The sequence below is a fragment of the Pseudophryne corroboree genome, chromosome 8, assembly GCF_028390025.1.
Source record: "Pseudophryne corroboree isolate aPseCor3 chromosome 8, aPseCor3.hap2, whole genome shotgun sequence".
Classification (NCBI taxonomy): Eukaryota; Metazoa; Chordata; class Amphibia; order Anura; family Myobatrachidae; genus Pseudophryne; species Pseudophryne corroboree.
The window spans coordinates 622,054-644,808 of record NC_086451.1 but is presented as its reverse complement, the minus strand read 5'-3'; the positions used below and the strand labels follow the sequence as shown (position 1 = coordinate 644,808).

Here is a 22,755-nt window from a genome sequence, read left to right as displayed (position 1 = left end):
TGCAAAGAGGAATGGGCAAAACTGCCCAAAGATAGGTGTGCCAAGCTTGTGGCATCATATTCAAACAGACTTGAGGCTGTAATTGCTGCCAAAGGTGCGTCAACAAAGTATTGAGCAAAGGCTGTGAATACTTATGTGCATGTGATCTCTTAGTTTTTTATTTTTAATAAATTTTCAAAAATCTCAAAAAAACTTTTTTCACATTGCCATTATGGGGAATTGTGTGTAGAATTCTGAGGGAAAAAATAATTTAATCCATATTGGAATAAGGCTGTAACATAACAAATGTGGAAAAAGTGAAGCGCTGTGAATACTTTCCGGATGCACTGTATACAGAGGATGTATATGCAGCAGTACCAGGGTGGCAGTGTGCCCAGATGCTGCAATGTGAGTAGATAATGATCAGTTGGCAGAGGAATTTCTGGGCATGGCATTGCTTTATTATTATATATGTTATATCTGACGTTGGGTGCTCCTATAATTGGGGTATGGAATACGGTAGTTAGAGGCTCAGGCCTCCAGTGAGGCAGAATAATAAAGACCTGGCATTCTGTTGTAGTAACACTGGATGCAGCGCTCACACACAGACAGGAAAGTAACGGCAGGGTGTCACACACAGACAGGAAAGTAACGGCAGGGTGTCACACACAGACAGGAAAGTAACGGCAGGGTGTCACACACAGACAGGAAAGTAACGGCAGGGTGTCACACACAGACAGGAAAGTAACGGCAGGGTGTCACACACAGGCCTAGCAGCAATGCAGAACCTGATCATTACTTCCCTGATGAAGATAACAGCGGGTGGTGACACACCACGGTACAGCCCTCAGACAGAGAGACGCACACAGGAGTGTGACACACCACGGTATAGCCATCACAGAGACGCACACAGGAGTGTGACACACCACGGTATAGCCATCACAGAGACGCACACAGGAGTGTGACACACCACGGTATAGCCATCACAGAGACGCACACAGGAGTGTGACACACCACGGTACAGCCCTCAGACAGAGAGACGCACACAGGAGTGTGACACACCATGGTACAGCCATCACAGAGACGCACACAGGAGTGTGACACACCATGGTACAGCCATCACAGAGACGCACACAGGAGTGTGACACACCACGGTACAGCCCTCAGAGAGACGCACACAGGAGTGTGACACACCACGGTACAGCCCTCACAGACAGAGAGACGCACACAGGAGTGTGACACACCACGGTACAGCCATCACAGAGACGCACACAGGAGTGTGACACACCACGGTACAGCCCTCACAGACAGAGAGACGCACACAGGAGTGTGACACACCACGGTACAGCCCTCACAGACAGAGAGACGCACACAGGAGTGTGACACACCACGGTACAGCCATCACAGAGACGCACACAGGAGTGTGACACACCACGGTACAGCCCTCACAGACAGAGAGACGCACACAGGAGTGTGACACACCACGGTACAGCCCTCACAGACAGAGAGACGCACACAGGAGTGTGACACACCACGGTACAGCCCTCACAGAGAGACGCACACAGGAGTGTGACACACCACGGTACAGCCCTCAGACAGAGAGACGCACACAGGAGTGTGACACACCACGGTACAGCCATCACAGAGACGCACACAGGAGTGTGACACACCACGGTACAGCCCTCACAGACAGAGAGACGCACACAGGAGTGTGACACACCACGGTACAGCCCTCACAGACAGAGAGACGCACACAGGAGTGTGACACACCACGGTACAGCCCTCAGACAGATGTGTAATGCGACTGTAGGGGGCAGCGTATGAGCGCGGATGTGTAACGTGACTGTAGGGGGCAGTGTAGGAGTGCGGATGTGTAACGTGACTGTAGGGGGGCAGCGTAGGAGTGCGGATGTGTAACGTGACTGTAGGGGGAAGCGTAGGAGTGCGGATGTGTAACGTGACTAGGAGGCAGCATAGGAGTGCGGATGTGTAACGTGACTGTAGGGGGCAGCGTAGGAGTGCGGATGTGTAACGTGACTGTAGAGGGGCAGCGTAGGAGTGCGGATGTGTAACGTGACTGTAGGGGGCAGCGTAGGAGTGCGGATGTGTAACGTGCCTGTAGGGGGGCAGCGAAGGAGTGCGGATGTGTAACGTGCCTGTAGGGGGGTAGCGTAGGAATGCGGATGTGTAACGTGACTGTAGGGGGCAGCGTAGGAGTGCGGATGTGTAACGTGACTGTTGGTGGCAGCGTAGGAGTGCGGATGTGTAACGTGACTGTAGAGGGGCAGCGTAGGAGTGCGGATGTGTAACGTGACTGTAGGGGGCAGCGTAGGAGTGCGGATGTGTAACGTGACTGTAGGGGGCAGCGTAGGAGTGCGGATGTGTAACGTGACTGTAGAGGGGCAGCGTAGGAGTGCAGATGTGTAACGTGACTGTAGGGGGCAGCGTAGGAGTGCGGATGTGTAACGTGACTGTAGGGGTCAGCATAGGAGTGCGGATGTGTAACGTGACTGTAGGGGGCAGCGTAGGAGTGCGGATGTGTAACGTGACTGTAGGGGTCAGCGTAGGAGTGCGGATGTGTAACGTGACTGTAGGAGTGCGGATGTGTAACGTGACTGTAGGAGGTAGCGTAGGAGTACGGGTGTGTAATATGACTGTAGGAGTGTGGATGTGTAACGTGACTGTAGGGGGCAGCGTAGGAGTGCGGATGTGTAACGTGACTGTAGGGGGGCAGCGTAGGAGTGCGGATGTGTAACGTGACTGTAGGGGTCAGCGTAGGAGTGCGGATGTGTAACGTGACTGTTGGGGTTAGCATAGGAGTGCGGATGTGTAACGAGTCTGTAGGGGGGCAGCGTAGGAGTGCGGATGTGTAACGTGACTGTAGGGGGCAGCGTAGGAGTGTGGATGTGTAACGTGACTGTAGGAGGTAGCGTAGGAGTGCGGATGTGTAACGTGACTGTAGGAGGTAGCGTAGGAGTGCGGATGTGTAACGTGCCTGTAGGGGGGTAGCGTAGGAGCGCGGATGTGTAACGTGACTGTAGGGGGGTAGCGTAGGAGTGCGGATGTGTAACGTGCCTGTAGGGGGGTAGCGTAGGAGCGCGGATGTGTAACGTGACTGTAGGTGGCAGCGTAGGAGTGCGGTTGTGTAACGTGACTGTAGGGGTCAGCGTAGGAGTGCGGATGTGTAACGTGACTGTAGGGGTCAGCGTAGGAGTGCGGATGTGTAACGTGACTGTAGGGGGGTAGCGTAGGAGTGCGGATGTGTAACGTGACTGTAGGGGGCAGCGTAGGAGTGCGGATGTGTAACGTGACTGTAGGGGGCAGCGTAGGAGTGCGGATGTGTAACGTGACTGTAGGGGGCAGCGTAGGAGTGCGGATGTGTAACGTGACTGTAGGGGGCAGCGTAGGAGTGCGGATGTGTAACGTGACTGTAGGGGTAGCGTAGGAGTGCGGATGTGTAACGTGACTGTAGGGGCAGCGTAGGAGTGCGGATGTGTAACGTGACTGTAGGGGGCAGCGTAGGAGTGCGGATGTGTAACGTGACTGTAGGAGTGCGGATGTGTAACGTGACTGTAGGAGGTAGCGTAGGAGTACGGGTGTGTAATATGACTGTAGGAGTGTGGATGTGTAACGTGACTGTAGGGGGCAGCGTAGGAGTGCGGATGTGTAACGTGACTGTAGGGGTCAGCATAGGAGTGCGGATGTGTAACGTGACTGTAGGAGTGCGGATGTGTAACATGACTGTAGGAGGTAGCGTAGGAGTACGGGTGTGTAATATGACTGTAGGAGTGTGGATGTGTAACGTGACTGTAGGGGGCAGCGTAGGAGTGCGGATGTGTAACGTGACTGTAGGGGTCAGCATAGGAGTGCGGATGTGTAACGTGACTGTAGGGGGCAGCGTAGGAGTGCGGATGTGTAACGTGACTGTAGGGGTCAGCGTAGGAGTGCGGATGTGTAACGTGACTGTAGGGGTCAGCGTAGGAGTGCGGATGTGTAACGTGACTGTAGGGGGGCAGCGTAGGAGTGCGGATGTGTAACGTGACTGTTGGGGTTAGCATAGGAGTGCGGATGTGTAACGAGTCTGTAGGGGGGCAGCGTAGGAGTGCGGATGTGTAACGTGACTGTAGGGGGCAGCGTAGGAGTGTGGATGTGTAACGTGACTGTAGGAGGTAGCGTAGGAGTGCGGATGTGTAACGTGACTGTAGGAGGTAGCGTAGGAGTGCGGATGTGTAACGTGCCTGTAGGGGGGTAGCGTAGGAGCGCGGATGTGTAACGTGACTGTAGGGGGGTAGCGTAGGAGCGCGGATGTGTAACGTGCCTGTAGGGGGGTAGCGTAGGAGCGCGGATGTGTAACGTGACTGTAGGTGGCAGCGTAGGAGTGCGGTTGTGTAACGTGACTGTAGGGGTCAGCGTAGGAGTGCGGATGTGTAACGTGACTGTAGGGGGGCAGCGTAGGAGTGCGGATGTGTAACGTGACTGTAGGGGGGCAGCGTAGGAGTGCAGATGTGTAACGTGACTGTAAGTGGCAGCGTAGGAGTGCGGATGTGTAACGTGACTGTAGGGGGCAGCGTAGGAGTGCGGATGTGTAACGTGACTGTAGGGGCAGCGTAGGAGTGCGGATGTGTAACGTGACTGTAGGAGGTAGCGTAGGAGTGCGGATGTGTAACGTGACTGTAGGAGGTAGCGTAGGAGTGCGGATGTGTAACGTGACTGTAGGGGTCAGCGTAGGAGCGCGGATGTGTAACGTGACTGTAGGGGGGTAGCGTAGGAGTGCGGATGTGTAACGTGCCTGTAGGGGGGTAGCGTAGGAGTGCGGTTGTGTAACGTGACTGTAGGGGTCAGCGTAGGAGTGCGGATGTGTAACGTGACTGTAGGGGTCAGCGTAGGAGTGCGGATGTGTAACGTGACTGTAGGGGGGCAGCGTAGGAGTGCGGATGTGTAACGTGACTGTAGGGGGGCAGCGTAGGAGTGCAGATGTGTAACGTGACTGTAAGTGGCAGCGTAGGAGTGCGGATGTGTAACGTGACTGTAGGGGGCAGCGTAGGAGTGCGGATGTGTAACGTGACTGTAGGGGCAGCGTAGGAGTGCGGATGTGTAACGTGACTGTAGGGGCAGCGTAGGAGTGCGGATGTGTAACGTGACTGTAGGGGGGCAGCGTAGGAGTGCGGATGTGTAACGTGACTGTAGGGGTAGCGTAGGAGTGCGGATGTGTAACGTGACTGTAGGGGGCAGCGTAGGAGTGCGGATGTGTAACGTGACTGTAGGGGTCAGCATAGGAGTGCGGATGTGTAACGTGACTGTAGGGGGCAGCGTAGGAGTGCGGATGTGTAACGTGACTGTAGGGGGCAGCGTAGGAGTGCGGATGTGTAACGTGACTGTAGGAGTGCGGATGTGTAACGTGACTGTAGGAGGTAGCGTAGGAGTACGGGTGTGTAATATGACTGTAGGAGTGTGGATGTGTAACGTGACTGTAGGGGGCAGCGTAGGAGTGCGGATGTGTAACGTGACTGTAGGGGTCAGCATAGGAGTGCGGATGTGTAACGTGACTGTAGGGGGCAGCGTAGGAGTGCGGATGTGTAACGTGACTGTAGGGGTCAGCGTAGGAGTGCGGATGTGTAACGTGACTGTAGGAGTGCGGATGTGTAACGTGACTGTAGGAGGTAGCGTAGGAGTACGGGTGTGTAATATGACTGTAGGAGTGTGGATGTGTAACGTGACTGTAGGGGGCAGCGTAGGAGTGCGGATGTGTAACGTGACTGTAGGGGTCAGCATAGGAGTGCGGATGTGTAACATGACTGTAGGGGGCAGCGTAGGAGTGCGGATGTGTAACGTGACTGTAGGGGTCAGCGTAGGAGTGCGGATGTGTAACGTGACTGTAGGGGTCAGCGTAGGAGTGCGGATGTGTAACGTGACTGTAGGGGGGCAGCGTAGGAGTGCGGATGTGTAACGTGACTGTAGGGGTCAGCGTAGGAGTGCGGATGTGTAACGTGACTGTTGGGGTTAGCATAGGAGTGCGGATGTGTAACGAGTCTGTAGGGGGGCAGCGTAGGAGTGCGGATGTGTAACGTGACTGTAGGGGGCAGCGTAGGAGTGTGGATGTGTAACGTGACTGTAGGAGGTAGCGTAGGAGTGCGGATGTGTAACGTGACTGTAGGAGGTAGCGTAGGAGTGCGGATGTGTAACGTGCCTGTAGGGGGGTAGCGTAGGAGCGCGGATGTGTAACGTGACTGTAGGTGGCAGCGTAGGAGTGCGGTTGTGTAACGTGACTGTAGGGGGGCAGCGTAGGAGTGCGGATGTGTAACGTGACTGTAGGGGGGCAGCGTAGGAGTGCAGATGTGTAACGTGACTGTAAGTGGCAGCGTAGGAGTGCGGATGTGTAACGTGACTGTAGGAGTGCGGATGTGTAACGTGACTGTAGGGGGCAGCGTAGGAGTGCGGATGTGTAACGAGTCTGTAGGGGGGCAGCGTAGGAGTGCGGATGTGTAACGTGACTGTAGGGGGCAGCGTAGGAGTGTGGATGTGTAACGTGACTGTAGGAGGTAGCGTAGGAGTGCGGGTGTGTAATATGACTGTAGGAGTGTGGATGTGTAACGTGACTGTAGGGGGCAGCGTAGGAGTGCGGATGTGTAACGTGACTGTAGGGGTCAGCGTAGGAGTGCGGATGTGTAACGTGACTGTAGGGGTCAGCGTAGGAGTGCGGATGTGTAACGTAAAAAGAAAATTGAAAACCTGACCAGTGCGCAAGTAGCTGCCTATGTGAATCGGCTGATGCGGAGCGTCACCTACACTCCCCTGACGAAGATACAGGAAGTATCGAAACGCGTTGGCGGAAGGAGAAAGCAGTGGTCCTGACCCGAGCCTGGTGTTTGTTGAAGCTTGCAGGGACGCCTGGACTTTCCATTCTCATGCTCATTTGTCTGCCCTTATTGGAGTAGACCACTCACCGGGTGAGAGGCTAGCATCACTGTTATTGTCTTTTATTGCTTATTTTTATTAAAAACAGTATTATACTATTGTGGGATTATCTCTTCTCTTGGAGGATGAACACGTGGAGTTTCCAGTGTGGGCCGTATTACTAGTTATATCACATGCGGTATTGTCTACCCAAAAGTAGACCACTCCAAGGGGTAGGAGTCCTCACTTATCACTATTTCTTTCATATAGAAGAATTGGCTATATTGCCCTATGAGGTGTTGTTTTGTGTCTTTTAAAGGCTTCTGATCGTATGACTCCCATTGTGAGTCAGAGGACCTTTGGACTGTAATCTTGAGCGCCAAGGGAATCAAGGCTGATGATCTTTGTGGTATCGGATGTGTAACGTGACTGTAGGGGTCAGCGTAGGAGTGCGGATGTGTAACGTGACTGTAGGGGTCAGCGTAGGAGTGCGGATGTGTAACGTGACTGTAGGGGTCAGCGTAGGAGTGCGGATGTGTAACGTGACTAAGTGGCAGCGTAGGAGTGCGGATGTGTAACGTGACTGTAGGGGGCAGCATAGAAGTGCGGATGTGTAACGTGACTGTAGAGGGGCAGCGTAGGAGTGCAGATGTGTAACGTGACTGTAGGGGGCAGCGTAGGAGTGCGGATGTGTAACGTGACTGTAGGGGTAGCGTAGGAGTGCGGATGTGTAACGTGACTGTAGGGGGCAGCGTAGGAGTGCGGATGTGTAACGAGTCTGTAGGGGGGCAGCGTAGGAGTGCGGATGTGTAACGTGACTGTAGGAGGTAGCGTAGGAGTGCGGATGTGTAACGTGACTGTAAGTGGCAGCGTAGGAGTGCGGATGTGTAACGTGACTGTAGGAGGTAGCGTAGGAGTGCGGGTGTGTAATATGACTGTAGGAGTGTGGATGTGTAACGTGACTGTAGGGGGCAGCGTAGGAGTGCGGATGTGTAACGTGACTGTAGGGGGCAGCGTAGGAGTGCGGATGTGTAACGAGTCTGTAGGGGGGCAGCGTAGGAGTGTGGATGTGTAACGTGACTGTAGGAGGTAGCGTAGGAGTGCGGATGTGTAACGTGACTGTAAGTGGCAGCGTAGGAGTGCGGATGTGTAACGTGACTGTAGGAGGTAGCGTAGGAGTGCGGGTGTGTAATATGACTGTAGGAGTGTGGATGTGTAACGTGACTGTAGGGGGCAGCGTAGGAGTGCGGATGTGTAACGTGACTGTAGGGGGCAGCGTAGGAGTGCGGATGTGTAACGAGTCTGTAGGGGGGCAGCGTAGGAGTGTGGATGTGTAACGTGACTGTAGGAGGTAGCGTAGGAGTGCGGATGTGTAACGTGACTGTAAGTGGCAGCGTAGGAGTGCGGATGTGTAACGTGACTGTAGGAGGTAGCGTAGGAGTGCGGGTGTGTAATATGACTGTAGGAGTGTGGATGTGTAACGTGACTGTAGGGGGCAGCGTAGGAGTGCGGATGTGTAACGTGACTGTAGGGGGCAGCGTAGGAGTGCGGATGTGTAACGTGACTGTAGGGGTCAGCGTAGGAGTGCGGATGTGTAACGTGACTGTAGGGGGCAGCGTAGGAGTGCGGATGTGTAACGTGACTGTAGGGGTAGCGTAGGAGTGCGGATGTGTAACGTGACTGTAGGGGGCAGCGTAGGAGTGCGGATGTGTAACGAGTCTGTAGGGGGGCAGCGTAGGAGTGCGGATGTGTAACGAGTCTGTAGGGGGGCAGCGTAGGAGTGCGGATGTGTAACGTGACTGTAGGGGGCAGCGTAGGAGTGTGGATGTGTAACGTGACTGTAGGGGGGCAGCGTAGGAGTGCGGATGTGTAACGAGTCTGTAGGGGGGCAGCGTAGGAGTGCGGATGTGTAACGAGTCTGTAGGGGGGCAGCGTAGGAGTGCGGATGTGTAACGTGACTGTAGGGGGCAGCGTAGGAGTGTGGATGTGTAACGTGACTGTAGGGGGGCAGCGTAGGAGTGCGGATGTGTAACGAGTCTGTAGGGGGGCAGCGTAGGAGTGCGGATGTGTAACGTGACTGTAGGGGTCAGCGTAGGAGTGCGGATGTGTAACGTGACTGTAGGAGTGCGGAAGTGTAACGTGACTGTAGGAGGTAGCGTAGGAGTGCGGGTGTGTAACGTGACTGTAGGAGTGTGGATGTGTAACGTGACTGTAGGGGGCAGCGTAGGAGTGCGGATGTGTAACGTGACTGTAGGGGTCAGCGTAGGAGTGCGGATGTGTAACGTGACTGTAGGGGTCAGCGTAGGAGTGCGGATGTGTAACGTGACTGTAGGGGTCAGCGTAGGAGTGCGGATGTGTAACGTGACTAAGTGGCAGCGTAGGAGTGCGGATGTGTAACGTGACTGTAGGGGGCAGCATAGAAGTGCGGATGTGTAACGTGACTGTAGAGGGGCAGCGTAGGAGTGCAGATGTGTAACGTGACTGTAGGGGGCAGCGTAGGAGTGCGGATGTGTAACGTGACTGTAGGGGTAGCGTAGGAGTGCGGATGTGTAACGTGACTGTAGGGGGCAGCGTAGGAGTGCGGATGTGTAACGAGTCTGTAGGGGGGCAGCGTAGGAGTGCGGATGTGTAACGTGACTGTAGGGGGCAGCGTAGGAGTGTGGATGTGTAACGTGACTGTAGGAGGTAGCGTAGGAGTGCGGATGTGTAACGTGACTGTAAGTGGCAGCGTAGGAGTGCGGATGTGTAACGTGACTGTAGGAGGTAGCGTAGGAGTGCGGGTGTGTAATATGACTGTAGGAGTGCGGATGTGTAACGTGACTGTAGGGGGCAGCGTAGGAGTGTGGATGTGTAACGTGACTGTAGGGGGGCAGCGTAGGAGTGCGGATGTGTAACGAGTCTGTAGGGGGGCAGCGTAGGAGTGCGGATGTGTAACGAGTCTGTAGGGGGGCAGCGTAGGAGTGCGGATGTGTAACGTGACTGTAGGGGGCAGCGTAGGAGTGTGGATGTGTAACGTGACTGTAGGGGGGCAGCGTAGGAGTGCGGATGTGTAACGAGTCTGTAGGGGGGCAGCGTAGGAGTGCGGATGTGTAACGTGACTGTAGGGGTCAGCGTAGGAGTGCGGATGTGTAACGTGACTGTAGGAGTGCGGAAGTGTAACGTGACTGTAGGAGGTAGCGTAGGAGTGCGGGTGTGTAACGTGACTGTAGGAGTGTGGATGTGTAACGTGACTGTAGGGGGCAGCGTAGGAGTGCGGATGTGTAACGTGACTGTAGGGGTCAGCGTAGGAGTGCGGATGTGTAACGTGACTGTAGGGGTCAGCGTAGGAGTGCGGATGTGTAACGTGACTGTAGGGGTCAGCGTAGGAGTGCGGATGTGTAACGTGACTGTAGGGGGGCAGCGTAGGAGTGCAGATGTGTAACGTGACTGTAAGTGGCAGCGTAGGAGTGCGGATGTGTAACGTGACTGTAGGAGTGCGGATGTGTAACGTGACTGTAGGAGTGCGGATGTGTAACGTGACTGTAGGTGGCAGTGTAGGAGTGCGGATGTTCCGCCATGCCACTTGGTAAATAGCCCTCCATGTATTGGCTACAATAGGTTTGGTAAAGTAAACGGATGAATTGCCCAGCGTGATATCTCGTATTAGGAAGCAATATGGCCGCTCCCACTCATACCCAGCGACAGTCGTCGTCTACAGGCGCTGTGTAACATTGGCCATTTATAGAGGTACTTACCTGGCATTTCATCAGCATGTTGAAGAACTCGTCCCCGGGCTCCTGCTGGTCTCCTTCTACCCTCAGGTGACCCATGTTATTGTGCGTTAGCCGTAGACCGGGTAAGCTCCCCACACTTGCCCGCTGGTCGTCCAGCCGTCTGCTCTGTGAGCTGGCTATCATGTCAAAGAACTCTTCTGTCTGGGGCGAGGCCATTAGCGAGGAGGCAGCTGGAAGGACAAGGCACCAAGGGTTAGGCGGTAGAGCAGTAGTGGAATGACAAAGCCTCTATTATTCACAGAAGAGTACGTTGTATAGTAAGGCGCCTCGCGGGAACGTATGTGGCCCAGGCTACAGGGTAACACTAGATGAAGTCATTCTAATTAATGTGATGGGTAAAACCTCTAATAGCAGAAACCTGCTGTCACCTGGCCAACAGGTAAACTGTCCCCAACATCAGCGGCCAGCGAGACGCACCGTGCCCAGGACTAAAGGGCCCTACACATTGGCCATTCAGCTGCCGAGCTGCCCGACGGCGGATACCGTCACCCGGCTGCATTGAAGTGCAGGCAAATATAGACGAGCTCGTCCATATTGGCCTGCATACACAGCCGCCCAGTGTGTAGGGCCCTTTACTGCAGAGGCTTATAGGCCCTACACACTGGCCGACATCAGTCAAATATATGAACGATCTCATTCATAAATGACCGAGATACCGTTCATATCTTTCAGTGTGGAGTCACCAGTGATGAACGATGCGCGGCCCCACGCTCTTCTATCGCTGGTGCCCCGTCGGCGGTGTATGCAGGCCAATATGGACGAGCTCATCCATATTTGCCTGCACTTCAATGCAGCCGGGTGACGGGGGGAGTGAAGAAACTTCTCCGTGCAGAGAATGGGAAGAACAGCGAGTAGATCAGAGGTTCTCAAACTCGTTCCTCAGGACCCCACACAGTGCATGTTTTGCAGGTAACCCGGCAGGTGCACAGGTGTATTCATTACTCACTGACACATATAAAAGGTCCACAGGTGGAGCTCATTATTTATTTTGCGATTCTGTGAGACCTGCAAAACATGTACGGTGTGGGGTCCTGAGGACCGAGTTTGAGAACCTGTGGAGTAGATAATACACGTCTACGAACCAGTCTGGGGAATGATGTGCTCCTCTGACCTCATCTGACTGCCGGAGTGCCTCCTCCCAATGCTGCATCTACAGAATCCAGTGTAAGCCCCTCACACTCGCTGTCACCCCCCCCCCCCCTCCTATACCTCTGACTGCTGGAGTGCCTCCTCCCAATGCTGCATCTACAGAATCCAGTGTAAGCCCCTCACACTCGCTGTCACCCCCCCCTCCTATACCTCTGACCTCCTCTGACTGCCGGAGTGCCTCCTCCCAATGCTGCATCTACAGAATCCAGTGTCACCACCCCTCCTATACCTCTGACCGCCGGAGTGCCTCCTCCCACTGCTGCATCTACAGAATACAGTGTAAGCCCCTCACACTCGCTGTCACCCCCCCCCCCCCTCCTATACCTCTGACTGCCGGAGTGCCTCCTCCCAATGCTGCATCTACAGAATCCAGTGTAAGCCCCTCACACTCGCTGTCACCCCCCCTCCTATACCTCTGACCTCCTCTGACTGCCGGAGTGCCTCCTCCCAATGCTGCATCTACAGAATCCAGTGTCACCACCCCTCCTATACCTCTGACCTCCTCTGACTGCCAGAGTGCCTCCTCCCAATGCTGCATCTACAGAATACAGTGTAAGCCCCTCACACTCGCTGTCACCCCCCCCCCCCCCTCCTATACCTCTGACTGCCGGAGTACCTCCTCCCAATGCTGCATCTACAGAATCCAGTGTCACCCCCCCTCCTATACCACTGACTGCCGGAGTGCCTCCTCCCAATGCTGCATCTACAGAATCCAGTGTCACCCCCCCTCCTATACTTATGACCTCCACTGACTGCCGGAGTGCCTCCTCCCAATGCTGCATCTACAGAATCCAGTGTAAGCCCCTCACACTCTCTGTCACTCCCCCTCCTATACCTCTGACTGCCGGAGTGCCTCCTCCCAATGCTGCATCTACAGATTCCAGTGTAAGCCCCTCACACTCGCTGTCACCCCCCCTCCTATACCTCTGACCTCCTCTGACTGCCAGAGTGCCTCCTCCCAATGCTGCATCTACAGAATACAGTGTAAGCCCCTCACACTCGCTGTCACCCCCCCCCCCTCCTATACCTCTGACTGCCGGAGTACCTCCTCCCAATGCTGCATCTACAGAATCCAGTGTCACCCCCCCTCCTATACCACTGACTGCCGGAGTGCCTCCTCCCAATGCTGCATCTACAGAATCCAGTGTCACCCCCCCTCCTATACTTATGACCTCCACTGACTGCCGGAGTGCCTCCTCCCAATGCTGCATCTACAGAATCCAGTGTAAGCCCCTCACACTCTCTGTCACTCCCCCTCCTATACCTCTGACTGCCGGAGTGCCTCCTCCCAATGCTGCATCTACAGAATCCAGTGTCACCCCCCCTCCTATACTTATGACCTCCACTGACTGCCGGAGTGCCTCCTCCCAATGCTGCATCTACAGAATACAGTGTAAGCCCCTCACACTCGCTGTCACCCCCCCCCCCCCTCCTATACCTCTGACTGCCGGAGTACCTCCTCCCAATGCTGCATCTACAGAATCCAGTGTCACCCCCCCTCCTATACCACTGACTGCCGGAGTGCCTCCTCCCAATGCTGCATCTACAGAATCCAGTGTCACCCCCCCTCCTATACTTATGACCTCCACTGACTGCCGGAGTGCCTCCTCCCAATGCTGCATCTACAGAATCCAGTGTAAGCCCCTCACACTCGCTGTCATCCCCCCCCTCCTATACCTCTGACCTCCTCTGACTGCCGGAGTGCCTCCTCCCAATGCTGCATCTACAGAATCCAGTGTAAGCCCCTCACACTCTCTGTCACTCCCCCTCCTATACCTCTGACTGCCGGAGTGCCTCCTCCCAATGCTGCATCTACAGATTCCAGTGTAAGCCCCTCACACTCGCTGTCACCCCCCCTCCTATACCTCTGACCTCCTCTGACTGCCGGAGTGCCTCCTCCCAATGCTGCATCTACACACTATACAATTATTTGTCAGTAATCGGGCACTCGCCCTGTTTAGTGCATGCTGTGTATGAACGATCGCTTTAGCAGGGAAATTGCGGTCACATACACGTAGCTTTGTGTGGCCGGACCACCCCTCAGCCACATGGTTAATGGCGGCTGCGGCACTGAAGGGGTTAACCCTCGTGCCCGGCGCCATATTCAAGGACAGTGGGCGCTTGGCGCCACTTTTAAACTGTGCACTGGTGCTAGGCGCCATCTTTAAATGTATTGTGGGTGCTAGGCACCGGGTATTTATGTTTAATACTGTGTTTTCACCATGTTATAGTTAATGCTCTAGGCACAGTTGTAGGATTGCACATTTACAATGCAGCAAATGCCAGCACTTAGAAGGAATGTGTAAGCTGTGTTGGTTTTACAATGCATTTACGTTTGAGGACAAATGGCTTGGAAGCTTCTCACCTAGCAATTGAGATGCTGATGACCCTGGCACCTGGAAAGGGGTGTATGGACAAGCCATTTCTTTGAGATTGAGATGTGTCTCTGTGTAACTTTATAGACACATGCAGGTGAAAGGATTTGTTGCTGTCTTCTCTGAATATTGTGTGAACTGGGTTTGCATGGAGACACAAGTTGCTGCTAAATCAATTGTGTTTTATGAATGCAAACTAGTGGGTTTCGTGTAACAACAGTTTGATGTAAGATTTCTTAGGCTGCATTATGTGTGATGCAGATTATGTTTAATTTACAGTATAAGAACGTTGTCTATGTGTGAGAGGGTGAATGCAATTGAAATGCAAGTTACATTTACATTTGTGAAAGAGACAGGAACATGGTAATTAGATTGTGTTTGGGAAAGCCACTGGTTTGGTTATATATGAAGAGGAGCAGGAATGTGCTTTATCTAATTCTTATCTTTTGAAATGTAACTTGTATTTATTTATATTTTCTGCGATAACCTGATTGGTTGGAGAAGACAGGGAGGGCTTACCCCCTGTGGTACTGTGTGTAGAATTGACATAAAAAGGAGGCCTGCGTGCATCCAGGGAGTATTGTACCATCTTCATTCTGCTGAAACATCTTGCTGTATGCTGTTGCCCCTAGCAATAGGGAAGAGTCTTTTTTAAGACCATTATTGAGCAAATAAACATCATCTGCCTCAAGAAGATTGCTTCATCTTGTGACCTACAGGGTTATGCCAACCATAGCCCCGTCCTCCGGCTGTCCAGGGAAGCACCTAACGTCTCCAAGTTCCGCCTTCCGCCAGCTACCGGTAGAGGCCTAGCAAGTGGCTAGTGGGGATACGTCAGCACCACACAGGTGTGGTAACGCAGTGTGTCGGCCCATACAGAGCAGAACCGTGGTTTCAAACACCACAGCAGGTTAGGAGTTTGGTGGTGGCAGCATAAACCCGCCCACAGCGCAGTGGGTGGAGTCAGTAACAGGCGGTTACTGACGGTAAGCGGGAATCCCCTATGTGGTCAGGTCCCGTGTGACCTAACCTTCCATTCTGTGCACAGGGGACGGGACGCGAAAGCGGTGAGTGCTTTCGTACGGAACCGTCCTGTCACACTTTGATTATCGGATCGGTCGGCCAAGATAGAAACCCCCTGATATTAAGCAGTGTCTGGGCATTCTCCACAATCTGACCGTATATCCCGCGTATGCAGATTGTGTGCGCTGCGGCAAATTGCTTATTGTGCAGCTTAGATATCGGAACTTTCGATTTGCCAAATAAATCACCTGGATTGTGGGGAAAACAGACATCCGGACAGTGTGCACCTACTGTAGCTATAGACCTGACTGCTGCTGCATCCCCTGGAGCCCACGCCCCCGGCTATCAGTCCCCGGCAAGCGGTACTCTGTCCAAGATGCCCTGAAAACGCACCTGATCATTCAAGCCCCCCTTACACTCTTCGCTCCACCCCCTGTTCTCCCTCCTCATCTCTATACCCACTCCCTTAGATTGTAAGCTCACATGAGCAGGGCCCTCCATCCTCTTGGTTCTCACTCTGCAATGTCCTTCTCTCCAGTGAGCCCGCATTCACAGCCTGTATGGACTGCGGACACTTGGTGGCGCCATTATAAACATAAGATGATACGAGGACTGGCGCATGAGTGTGATGCAGCCGCAATATAGGGAGCGCAACTGCTGGTGTACTATCAGGGGACATGGATTAGGCCTTCTACAGAGCTGAGGAGTTGCCTATAGCAACCAATCAACCTATCATTTTAGAAATTGTACTTGATAAATACTAGCAAGAAGCTGGTAGGTTGTCATGGGCGACTTCTCCTGTTCTCCACACTTTAGAAGGGTTAATAAATCTCCCCCTTGGTTATATGAGATTTCCCTTACAGTATCGGCATGGCTGCACGTTAGCACCGTGGTCAGTGTTACTGATGTCATCATACTGCACGGAGAGGGTAATTCAGACCTGATCGCAGCAGCAAATTTGTTAGCAGTTGGGAAAAACCATGTGCACTGCAGGTGGGGCAGATGTAACGAGCACTGCAGGGGGGCAGATATAACATGTGCAGTGCAGGTAAGGCAGATGTAACATGTGCAGAGAGTTAGATTTGGGTGGGGTGAAATCTAAATTGCAGTGTAAAAATAAAGCAGCCAGTATTTACCCTGCACAGAAACAACACCCCCCACCCAAATCTACCTCCCTCTCTGCACATGTTACATCTGCCCCCCCTGCAGTACACGTTACATCTGCCCCACCTGCAGTACATGTTACATCTGCCATGTGTTAGAAGCTACATTTATCCCCAACGTTATTATTTTCATAATTTTGTGTTAAATCAATTTCAAGATGGCAAAATGAGGGGCTTCATTCCACCCCGAGGGGCGCAGAAGGTGCGAGAGGACAAATGTCTCCCCCCAAGGGCTGGGCGGGCTGTGACGGAACGATGGGACATGGTATGCTGGAACGTCGCAGCACAGGGCAGGACAGAGCTGACAAGGGCACAATCCTCATCTCTCCTCTGCTTTGTGTCCGCCAGAGGAGAGAGCAGCGATGGGCGGAAAGGAAAAGCGGAGTAATTACAGTACAACGCTGGCATCAGGTGAGAGCCCAGTAACAACATGGTGCTACGTGTGCCGCTGATCTGAGAATGTGCCAGCCAATCAGTGACAGCACTTATGCCGATATATATATATATATATATATGTGTGGGAATAGTCCCCCAGAAACGGCAGGATGGCGTCATCAGCCGGCCGGTTCACAGCGTCAGTCTCATTCATGGCAGCACTGGAATTGGATGAATGAAGATTGGCATCACGCTGCACGGTGCAGTTATGGATATAGAGGGGAAATCGCAGTTTAGCCGCAGGGCCACGCACATGGCAGCCGTGTAATACAGTTGCTGAGGAAATAGGTGCGAGGTCAGTGTGACGTGACATCCCATTGGCTGTCCTGCCTGGGCGATACCTGGAATATCACGGCTACATCTCATATGCAAATCTTACAGACACTGCATTGCCTATTACACGCATAGTCATACATGTGCCGAGCCCGGCTCCACCGCATGTGCGTCCCACCCAGGTATTTCCTACAGACAATGGCAACCTACAGTAAGCAGGAAAGGGGTTAATTATGTCCCATGCAGGAAAGACCACATCATAAGAGCTTAGTGTACCCGGCTGCCAGTATGTGAGAGCACGGAGGTACACACGCACCTGATAGGCCGGGTAAGGGGTACACCCAGCACGTAAGATCGTAGTGTGCCCGGCTGCCAGGATATGAGAGCAGTGGGGTACACACGCACCTGATAGGCCGGGTAAAGTGTACACCCTACATGTAAGAGCTTAGTGTACCCAGCTGCCGGGATGTGAGAGCACTGAGGTACACATGGTACCTGATTGGCCGGGTAAGGGGTACACCCAGCATGTAAGAGAGCTTAGTGTACCCGGCTGCTGGGATGTGAAAGCAGTGGGGTACACAGGCACCTGATAGGCCGGGAAAGGTGTACACCCAGCATGTAAGAGCTTAGTGTGCCGGGATGTGAGAGCACTGTGGTACACACGCACCTGATATGCAAGGTAAGGGGTACACCCAGCATGTAAGAGAGCTTAGTGTAGCTGGCTGCCGGGATGTGAGAGCACTGAGGTACACATGGTACCTGATTGGCCGGGTAAGGGGTACACCCAGCATGTAAGAGCGTAGTGTGCCCGGCTGCCAGTATGTGAGAGCACTGAGGTACACAGCACCTGATGGGCCGGGTAAGATGTACACCCTACATGTAAGAGCTTAGTGTACCCGGCTGCCGGGATGAGAGAGCAGTAGGGTACACACGCACCTGATAGGCCGGGTAAGGGGTACACCCAGCATGTAAGAGCGTAGTGTGCCCGGCTGCCGGGATGTGAGAGTAGTGGGGTACACACGCACCTGATAGGCCGGGTAAGGGGTACACACAGCATAATGCAGGTTTTCCCATCAGTCTGAATGAGGCAATAAATGTGACAGAGAGAAATGAAGGGTTAATACCGAAGTTATGAGCCCAGAATTCAACGCAACATCACAACTGTGGCCGGAGAGACCAACCAGCCACACGTGTAAAGGCGGCTGCGGCACTGAAGGTGTTAACCCTCGTGCCTGGCGCCATATTAAGGGACAATGGGCGCTGGGCGTCACTGTTAAACGTACTTACGGCGCTGGGCACGGACTGTTTAAAAGTTTGTTTAATGATGTGTTTTAACATGTCATATGTAGTGCTCTATGCACAATTGCAGGAATGCATGTTTAACTGTATTTTATATTCAAGATGTGGTCATCTGTATATTTAAAGAGGAAAATGCACTTACTATTATAGATGTCTGAATAATCATGTCTTATCCTCTGGGAATGGGACAGGGCCCTTAGCATGCCACTTCCTATCAGAGAGGTGTGAAGGACAATACCTTTTGATGTGTAAATTCCTTAGAGAGAGATGCTAATCACTGGGTTTATGGGCTTGGAACTTGTTTCATGTACCTGATTTAATTGACATACGAGCGACCTATGCAGGAAGGAAGACTGTTTGTATTGCAGCCATTCCTGTTGTAATCTCACACACTGGGATTGCCTGGAGATGTGAATGAGACAGAAACATTGTGTTTTGAAGCTATGTGATAAATTTATCAATAGTGAATGTTAATCTGATACCAAACGTCTGTGTCAGAGGAAGGAGGATATTGTTTTATTGCACTTATATCCTTGTAAAATGTGATTTATTGGTATTTTGTAAAATAACCTGATTGGTTGGAGAAGACAGGGAGGGCTTACCCCCCTGTGGTACTGTGTGGAAAACTGACATAAAAAGGAGACCTGCGTGCCTCCAGAGTTGTAGTTGTACCATCTTTATTCTGCTGGAACATCTTGCTGTATGCTGTTGCCCCTAGCAATAGGGAAGGGTTCTCTTTAGAACTATTGAGCAAATAAACATCTTTGCCTCAAGAAGACTGCTTCATCTTGTGACCAACAGGGTTAGGCCAAACCTAGCCCCGTCCTCCGGCTGTCCAGGGAAGTACCTAGCGTCTCCAAGCTCCACCTTCCGCCAGCTACCGGTAGAGGCCTAGCAAGTGGCTAGTGGGGATTCGTCAGCACCACACAGCTGTGGTAAGGCAGTGCGTCGGCACATACAGAGCAGAACCGTGGTTCCAAACGCCACGGCAGGTTAGGAGTTTGGTGGTGGCAGCAAGAACCCGCCCACAACGCAGTGGGTGGAGTCAGTAACATGCGGTTACTGACGGTAAGCGGGAATCCCCTATGTGGTCAGGCCTCGTGCGGCTTGACCTTCCATTCTGTGCGCAGTCGACGGGACGCGGCAAGTGGCGAGTGCTTCCGTACGGTACCGTCCTGTCACAGAAATTGGTGGCATAGTGGTGGGATATTCCCAGGCGGCTTTTCATCACCCGATTGGAGAAGCCGAGTTACTCAGGAGAGGAGTAACTGCAGCGCAGGAGGACGCACAAGATGGCGGAATTCGGCGGAATGTCCAAGGAGGATCTGGAGATCGTATGCCAGGGGAAGGGTGTGGATATCCCTTCCAACGCGTCCAGGAGCGTCATGCAGGCGGCGCTCAGGAGCTGGGAGGAGTCTCATCGGGCGGAGGTGGAAAGCACTGACGGCGTCAGCATCGCAGAGGACGGCCCAACAGTGGACCTTCGTAAGGAACCGGTGAGAACCACAAGCCCCGCCCTCTCTCACAGCAGCAATGTTTCCCAGCAATCCCTAGCAGGGCCAGGATCCCAACGTCCCAGGGGGGGCGGACCGGATACCCTAGCAGATCGGCTAGCGGAATTGGGGGAAAGGGCAACGGAGCAAGAACGCATGCTTGTCATTCGGATGTGGCATGCGGAGCGGGCATCACAGGCCGTGGTACCCCGGGAGCCGTTGTCAGCTGTTGTGCATAGATCAGGACGAATTCAGTTTGCCAAGTTTGCAGACAGTGATGGGGACATTGATGGACATTTACAAGTTTTTGAAAGGACTTGCAAACTACACGATCTACCCAAGTCAGAGTGGGTGAGACACCTTGTGCCCACTCTGCATGGAGAGGCCTTGGAGGCCTATCGAGGAGTGGCCACGGAGGACTGTGGGAACTACGACGAAGTCGCGAAGGCCCTCCTCCAGCGATTCTTCATCACTTCAGAGTCTTACAGGAAGAAATTCAGAGACTTGCCCAAGAATCCTAGCAGCACCCATGAGCAGTTCGCCACACAGCTGCGGCAGTACGTGGTGAAGTGGGTGAAGGATTCGGAAGCCACTACATGGGACGCACTGATCGACCTGATCTGCAGGGAGCAGTTCTACCGCCGGTGCGCCCAAGAAGTGAAGGAGTGGGTGCTAGATCGGGAGCCACCCAGCTTAAAGATGGCTGCCCAGTTAGCTGACAAGTATGTGGCAATTCGGCCACAGGGGCAGAAGCGCCCCGCCAGCAGCCAGCTCCAACAGACTGTACCACCAAGGGGACCACCCTCTTCAGCTCATCAACCCCAAAGACAAGCATCTTCCAACCCGGGTGCTCTTAGCCAGCAACCGCACCGCAGCGTCCCTGCAACTGATCAGAGATCATCGGTGCCACGACTGGAGAAGAAGTGCTACGGCTGTGGGAAAATCGGACATCTGAGGATGAACTGTCCTGCATCCCAAGCACCCCAGACTCGTGCCCCAAATCCGAGTGCTGGAGCCCGGATCGCTTGTTTGACGAGAGGAGATGAGCCTACAGAGACTGTTCCCCCTCCAGTCAGTCCGATGGAGTGTGGCGAGAGACAGGTGCACTCTGCGGAGAGAGTCACCTGCATGGCCAAACAGCACCTACACAACATGTGGAGGCACCTGCAGCCAGTCCACGTGGGACCCCTGCAGGGAGAAGGCCTAAGAGACTCTGGGGCCTCAATCACTGTGGTGAGCCCCCACCTTATAGATCCTGCTGCAGTATTGCAGGGTCGCACTGCCACGGTCACCCTGGCAGAAGGAACAGAAAAAGCGGTTCCCATGGCGAGAGTCTACCTGGACTGGGGAGCTGGACCAGAGTTGCGAGAAGTTGCCGTCATGGATGGTCTCCCAACTGATGTGGTCCTAGGAAATGATCTGGGTGGTGGGATCATCACTACGTTTGTTGGCGCCATTCCCCGGAGTCAAGTTCCAAAACCACCGTTGACATCAGCTACTCCAGCACAGCCCAGCCCAGAGGAAAAGACTACAGCTGCTAGACAACTGCCAGCACAGCCAACCACAGCATCAACCAGCCCAGAGGAAAAGATCACAGCGGCTAGATCAGTACATCGACCCCGCATGCCTTTTGCCTCTGGTATGCCTACGTCCCCTAGCTACGCAGAGGATGTCGGTTCCAGCTCGTGTGATCCTGTGGGGGTGCCCAATGATGCTCCTGACCCAAGTGGTTTGTCAACTCCGGCGGTGAGTATGAAAAACCACACTGACTTTTCCATGACTGACCCCTACCAGACTGACCCTAGTAGTCCCCACCTAGATCCCCCTGTAGAGTGTCCCAATTTAGGAGAGATTGAGGGCCACAGGCAGGAGTTTAGGGAGGCTCAACTCTCTGACCCATCCCCGAAAGGCATGAGGCGCCACTCTGGCAGCGGCCTTGACAGGGTTGGGGCAGGAAGTTTGACCTGGCGGGAAGGGTTAAGGTACAGGGTAGCCAGGAAAGTGGGAGGGGATAGACCAGATAGGGAATGTGTCCAACTGGTCCCCTCAGGGAACGTTCCTGCGCAACCGATGTCGGTTGCCAGCGAAACCCCTTTGGACAGCAACCCGGAGACAGACCGTACCCTGAAGTGCCTGACACAGAGCTTACCCTGGTCTGGAATGTCGGATGACGCCCAGACCAAATGTAAGGCTGGTGCCATGCGTTGGCAGCTGGGGCACTCCAGCGGTTGTGTTGTCTCTGGGCCTCTGCCCATAGGAGAACCCTTGCAGCAAGTTGCTGTGGACATAGCAGGTCCTCTGCCTGTGCACAGTAGATCGGGGAAGACACGCAGCCTCCCTGTAGTGGATGCCACACAGGATCCAGAGGCTGGTGGTCTGGCCGCCATCACTGTGGCACAGGTAGCGGACGAGGAGGAAGGAGTAGGCCTAGGTGACAGGGTAGGTTTCCCGAGTCATAGGTCGACAGAGGAGGATTGGAGGGCAGGTCTGACAGTAAGGGCAGACAGTTGCCAGATAGGTATGACGGAGGTGCAGTGCCTGGGGCACCATGTGGGAGGAGACAGGGGTAGGCCCAACCCAGAGGGGGTGGAGGCAACCAGAGGCTGTCCCCGACCCACATCACCCAGACCGGTACTGACCTTAGAACCTGTAAGGCCCTACGGACATGTTGTCATTGACTTTAGTCCTGTAGTGAACCCCTTGACAGAGGTGGCTAGGAAGGGCATTCCCAAGTCAGTGGACTTTGCACCCGCTTGCGAGTTGGCATTCCAGTCATTGAAGAAGGCTCGGGTACCCGCTCCAGTGCTGATGGCGCACATTCTTGACCAGGACTGTGTGTTACGAACTATTGCGCCAATGCACGGACTGGGAGCAGTACCGAGCCAGAAAGAGCCATATG

General features: G+C 53.8%; 1 protein-coding gene across 6 annotated transcripts in view; it reads right to left on the bottom strand.

Moving 5' to 3' along the window:
• The window catches only part of GPSM1 (G protein signaling modulator 1), a 585,152-nt gene that overhangs the window by 5,551 nt on the left and 556,846 nt on the right, over positions 1–22,755 (bottom strand). For all 6 annotated transcript variants that reach the window (XM_063935808.1, XM_063935811.1, XM_063935807.1 and 3 more), the window contains exon 13: positions 10,608–10,816. In XM_063935808.1, coding sequence (XP_063791878.1) covers positions 10,608–10,816 — 209 coding nt within the window. The remainder of the gene's footprint in view (positions 1–10,607; positions 10,817–22,755) is intronic.